The 6000-nt window shown below is 38.3% G+C and overlaps 1 protein-coding gene across 2 annotated transcripts in view; it reads left to right on the forward strand.

Moving 5' to 3' along the window:
* Positions 1-6000, forward strand: part of DDX10 (DEAD-box helicase 10) — a 274959-nt gene that overhangs the window by 43789 nt on the left and 225170 nt on the right. For both annotated transcript variants that reach the window (XM_017547072.1, XM_017547074.2), the window contains one exon: positions 5775-5862. In XM_017547072.1, the coding sequence (XP_017402561.1) occupies positions 5775-5862 (88 nt within the window). The remainder of the gene's footprint in view (positions 1-5774; positions 5863-6000) is intronic.

Below are 6000 nucleotides of genomic sequence, written 5' to 3' on the forward strand. Positions count from 1 at the left end.
GCCTACACAGGGTCAGGATCATTAATATCACTGTCTTTCATTTCCACATCATCACACTAGAAAGCCTTCAGGGGCAATAACACGCATGGAGCTGTCATCATTTATGATAACAGTGCCTCCTTCCACAGTACTTCCTGAAGGACCTGCCTTAGGGCATTTTTATAAGTAGAAGGAAAACACTGTAAAATAATAAAAAGTATAGTGAATAAATCAGTTAACAGTTGTTTATCATTTTAAAGTATTATGTACATCACCTAATTGTAAGTGCCATACTTTTATTTATCTCGAAGTGCAGTGCATTTGCTTACACCAGCATCACCATAAACACGTGAGTAATGTGTTGCCCTACCGTGTTAAGGTGGCTGCGACATCACTAGGTGATAGGAGTTTTTCAGCTTCACTAGCATACTGCAGCCTTAGTCTCCCAGGCATAAGTGATCCTCCTGAGTAGCTGGGACTACAGTCCTGTGCCACCATGCCTGGCTAATTTTTTTGATTATTATTAGAGACAAGGTCTTACTGTGTTGCTGAGGATGCTCTTGAACTCCTGAGCTCAAGCAGTCTGTGGACTCCCAAAGTGCTAGCATTACGGGTGTGAGCCACTGCTCCTGGCTTTCGTTACAGCCTAATGGGACCACTATTGTATATGCAGTCCATCACTGACTGACACATCATTATGTGACTCACGACTGTATATGCATTCAGTGGTATAAATTTCCCTCTAAGTATTGTTTTTGTTGTGTTCCACAAATTTTGTAAGTAATTTTCATTTTTATTCATGAGAAATTTTAAAATATTTTGATTTTGTTTTGACTTGTGTTAGAGGTGTGTTTAATCTCCATCTATTTTAGAATTTTCTAGTTACCTTTCTGTTATTTGTAGTTGATTTTTTTGAGACAGAGTCTTGCTCTGTTGCCCAGGCTGGAGTGAAGTGGCATGATCTTGGCTCACTGCAACCTCCACCTCCCGGGTTCAAGCGATTCTCCTGCCTCAGCCTCCCAGTACCTGGGATTACAGGTGTGTGCCACCATGCCTGGCAGATTTTTGTATTTTTTGTAGAGATGGGGTTTCGCCATGTTGGCCAGGCTGGTCTTGAATTCCTGACCCCAGGTGATCTGCCCTCCTCAGCCTCCCAAAATGCTGTGATTACAGGTATGAGCCATCGTGCCTGCCCTATTTCTAGTTTAATTCCATTGTGGTCAGAAAGAAGATATTGTATGATTTATATTCTTTTAGTTTTGCTAAGACATGTTTTATGGACCAGAATGTTTTATTTTGGTGAGTGTTCCATGTGAGCTTGAGAAGATGTGTATTATGTTGTTAGATAAAGTAGTCTCTAGATGTCTAGTGCGTCCAGTTGATTGATGGTATTGTTGAGTTCAACTATGTTCTTACTGACTTTCTGTCTGCTGGATTTGTCTATTTCTGATAGAAAGGTGTTGAAGTCTCTGATTATAACAGTGGATTCATCTTTCTGGATGCAGTTCTATGAGTATTTTCCTCACATAGTTTGATGCTCTATTGTTAGGAGCCTATACATTAAGGATTGTTGCCTTTTTGGAGAATTGACTTCTTTATCATTATGTCATGCCATTTATCCCTCATAAGTTCTTTGCTTGGCAGTCTGCTCTGTCCAACATTAGTATAGCTATTTTTGCCCCCTTTTCATTAGTGTTAGCATGATATATTTTTATCAAACCACTTTTATTAATTTATATGTCTTTGTATTGAAAGTTGGTTTATTGTAGAAAGTTGGTTTATTGCTCTGTCTGACATTAGAATAGCTATTTTTGCTTTCTTATCATTAGTGTTAGCATGATATATTTTTATCAAATCACTTTTATTTATGTATCTTCATATTGAAAGTTGTTTTATTGTAGACAACATATAGTTAGGTCTTATTTTTTGATCCACTCTGACAACATCTCTTAATTGATGCATTTAGGCTATTGATGTTGAAAGTGATTATTGATATAGTTGGATGAATAGCTAATGTATTTGTTACTGTTTTCTGTTTGTTGCCCTTGTTCTTTCTTTCGTTTTTCTCCTCTCTTTCTGTATCTGAGAATCACAAGATTGTTTTCTCCCCTTAGCATACCAGTTTGTTCTTTTTCACTTTTTTTTTAGTGCTTGCTCTAATGTTTTTGCAATATACATTTAAAAGTAATCCAAGCCCATTTTGAAATAATGACATAATGCTACAGCACTTCACAGGTTGTGTGAGTACTTTATAATGTAATTCTGATTTCTCCCTCCTGTCCCTTATATCATTGATGTCATTCATTTCACTTATGTAAAGCATACATAAGCATATATACATAAGATATGTATGTAAACATACATAATCAAACATGCTGGGGCTATTATTTTGAAAAAACTTAGATTAAAAATAAGAAATTTTTTTTTTTTTTTTTTTGAGACAGAGTGCAATGGCGCGATCTCGGCTCACCGCAACCTCTGCCTCCTGGGTTCAGGCAATTCTCCTGCCTCAGCCTCCTGAGTAGCTGGGACTACAGGCACGCGCCACCACGCCCAGCTAATTTTTTGTATTTTTAGTAGAGGCGGGGTTTCACCATGTTGACCAGGATGGTCTCGATCTCTTGACCTCGTGATCCACCCGCCTCGGCCTCCCAAAGTGCTGGGATTACAGGCGTGAGCCACCGCGCCCGGCCTAAAAATTTTATTTTACCATCACTTATTCCTTTGTTGTGCTCTTCCTTTGTTATGAAGATCTGAGTTTCTCACTTAGGTTATTTTTTTTCTCTCTAAAGAACTGTTAAACATGTTTTGCAAGGCAATTCTGGCAATAAATTTTGTCAATTTTTGTCTGAAAAAGTGCTTCTCTTTTGAAGGGTAGTTTTGTTGGGGTACAGAGTTCTAGGTTGGTGGTTTTTCTCTTTCAACACTTTAAATATTTCATTCCACCTCTCCTTGCTTTTGTGTTGTCTGAGAAATCAGGTGTAATTCCTATCTTTGTTCTTCTATAGATAAGGTGCCCCCTGCCCACTTCTTTCAGGATTAAACAAATATTTAACTTTCTGTAGTTTGACAATGATATGCCTAGGCATAGTCTCAGTCTCTCTCTCTTCCCCACCCATCCCTCACTTTGGCTTTATTGTGCTTTGAGCTTTCGGAGCTCTTGGATCTGTGGTTTGGTGTCTGACACTAATTTGGAGGAAATTCTGAGTCATTACTGTTTCAAGCATTGCTCTGTTTCTCTTCTCCTTCTGATACTCCCATCATGCGCATGTTCACTTTTCGTAATTTTCCCATAGTCCTTGGAGTTCTGTTGTGGTGTTTTCAGTCAGCTTTGGAGGTTTTTATCAAGTTCAGAGATTGTTTCCTCAGCTGTGTTAAATCTAGTAATAAATCCATCAAAGGCATCAGTCATTTCTGTTGCAGTTCTTTTTGTTCTCTCACATTTCTTTTTGATTCTTTCTTAGGATGTTCATCTTTCTGAATTATGTTGCCCATGTGTGCATGTTACCTGTTTTATCCATTAGAATCCTTAGCATATGAGTCATTGTTATTGTAAATTAAATTTCCGCTCTAATACTTCCAACATTCCTGCCATGTCTGGTTATGATGCTTGCTCTATCTCTTCAAATTATGTTTTTTGCTTTTAGTATGCCTTGTAATTTTTTTCACTATAGATATGATGTGCCAGGTATTATAAAAGGAACTCCTGTAAAATAGGCTTTAGTGGTGTTAGTGCTGTTGTGGTAAGGTGTAAGGGGTGGGGGCCGTGGGGGAAGCATTTTTAAGACCTATAGTAGGTATCAGTCTTTTAGTGAGCCTATGCCTCTGGACTGGGAACTTTACAAATTCTTCTCAGTCTCTGCCTTCCCACCACCCCAACTTAAGTGGGAAAGGATGGCTAGACTTGGGTGTTTCCCTCCTGCCAGGTCACTTAGGCTCTGTGAAAACCCTAAAAGGCTTGGCTGTCATTAACACGGCCTGCCCTCAAGAGAAACTAGTTAAGAACAGAGTGCCCAGGCATATTTCAAAATGGTTCAGTTTCCCCTTGTTTTGTTGAAAGCATGAGGGATTTTTTCTGATATTTACTGTGAGAACTTTGTTGAGCTCCTGGGATAAAACTCATGAATGTGGGGCTGCCCTATGAATGCGTCCGCCTGGAGTTTTTATTTCTCAGACTTGTCCATACTGAGGGTCCAGAAGGTTTTATCAATTACAGTTGAGGTTCTTCTACCCAGGCACTGACTCCCCCTGTTGTTTCTGCTCATGGCTCAGCTCAAGTAGGCTGTGACTCCCTGTACTCTCTTTCCTGTTTTGGGGACTGTGGTTTGTCCTATGTCCTCCATCTCTATCATGGATAAAAGAAGAGTTGTTGATTTTTTTTTCCCCAGTCTGTTCAACTTTTTACTTGTTGTTATGATGGACTGATAACTTCCAAGCTGCATCCGTAGGGTACTGGATATCAGAAGTCTCTTTTTTTTTTTCCCTAAAAAAACTTTTTAAACAGCCTTTTTCCAGACTGTTAGTGGAGAAAATGAGATGGAAAGGGAGAACTTGTTAACTTCAGGAAGCACTGATGATTGAAAGAATTAAACCTCTCGGGTGGAATTACTTTTGAGGTTGTCTCTCCATTTTAGAGAGTTGTGCTCTCGGGTCACTAAAGATGTATAGATTCACAGTCAGTGGAATCCATCAGAATCTTACTTGTATTTGCCCAAAATAACTTTGAGAGTGGTTAGATTAGGGGAGGAGGGTTGAAGATATAGAAGAGACAAAATTGGTTGTGATTTGGTAATTGTTGAGGTCGAGTGAAAGTCTCTATCTTTTTGTATATTTTGAAATTTTTTATAATAAAAATAAGTAAAATCTAGCTCATCTACCACCACCTATCACCATCATGGCTTTGCAGAAACAATGTGGTTCAGCCTAACATCAGGGAAACGATGGGGTCACTTTTGTGAAGCCTAGACCTCTAAGATTTTTCTTGCCTGTAGCTTATCTGGGCAGAAATAGATATCATCTCTGTCATAATATGCCTAATTTCTAAATAAGGGAATCACTACAGTCTTTGGCTACTTGTTTATTACTTGAAATTGGTTTTATGATGTTGACTGAAACAAATATTTATAAAAATGATATTAGGGTTAGGCATGGTGGCTCACACCTGTAACTCAGCACTTTGGGAATCCAAGGCAAAGGATTGCTTGAGGCCAGGAGTTCCAGACCAGCCTGGGCAACACATTGAGACCCTGTCCCTACAAAAGAAGAAGCAAACAGACTAGCTGGGCGTGTTGATGCAAGCCTGTAGTCCTAGTTACTTGAGAAACTGAGATGGGAAGTCACTTGAGCCCAGGAGTTCAAGGTTACAGCGGGCTATGATTGCACCACTACACTGCAGCCTCACTGAGGGAACAGAGTGAGACTGCTTTAAAAAAAAATTAGATTTCGTTTATTCCATTTAATGTAGAATGGATCTCTAAACAGATAGACTACTTTCTATCTGCTGAGTTAAGAAGTAGCCAATGCTAATTGTGGTGTTAATCTAAGTATCTCACTCATCATGGGATGTTTAGAGAAAGCATCTGATGTGTCATTTCTTCATTTCTTTTCTCCTGTGTTATTCATAATAGGCAAGAAAGTCAAACTTATATGTAGTTTAATGTCCGTCTAATCTGATTCATAGTTGAGAAATAGTTATACGTTTAAAAATACTGAGGAAAATAGGAAAATGGTGCTTACTATTTTTAGTCTCCAAAATTGAGATATCTTATTTTAACCTTTATCTTTTTGTTACAAAGAATCAATCCAGAAAAACTTATAGATGTCCAGAAAAAATTGGAATCTTTTTTAGCTCAAGATCAAGATTTAAAAGAAAGAGCTCAAAGGGTAAGTCATTTTTGAATTGGATACCTTCATCAAATGGAAAAATAGTAAAGTTTATCATTTTCTACTACTTCTAGGTTCCATGTTTATGCCTCAGATAGTCAAGAAGTGTAATTTGCTGATAAATAAATCTAGCTAATT

Source organism: Cebus imitator, unplaced genomic scaffold, assembly GCF_001604975.1.
Source record: "Cebus imitator isolate Cc_AM_T3 unplaced genomic scaffold, Cebus_imitator-1.0 Scaffold194, whole genome shotgun sequence".
Taxonomy (NCBI): Eukaryota; Metazoa; Chordata; class Mammalia; order Primates; family Cebidae; genus Cebus; species Cebus imitator.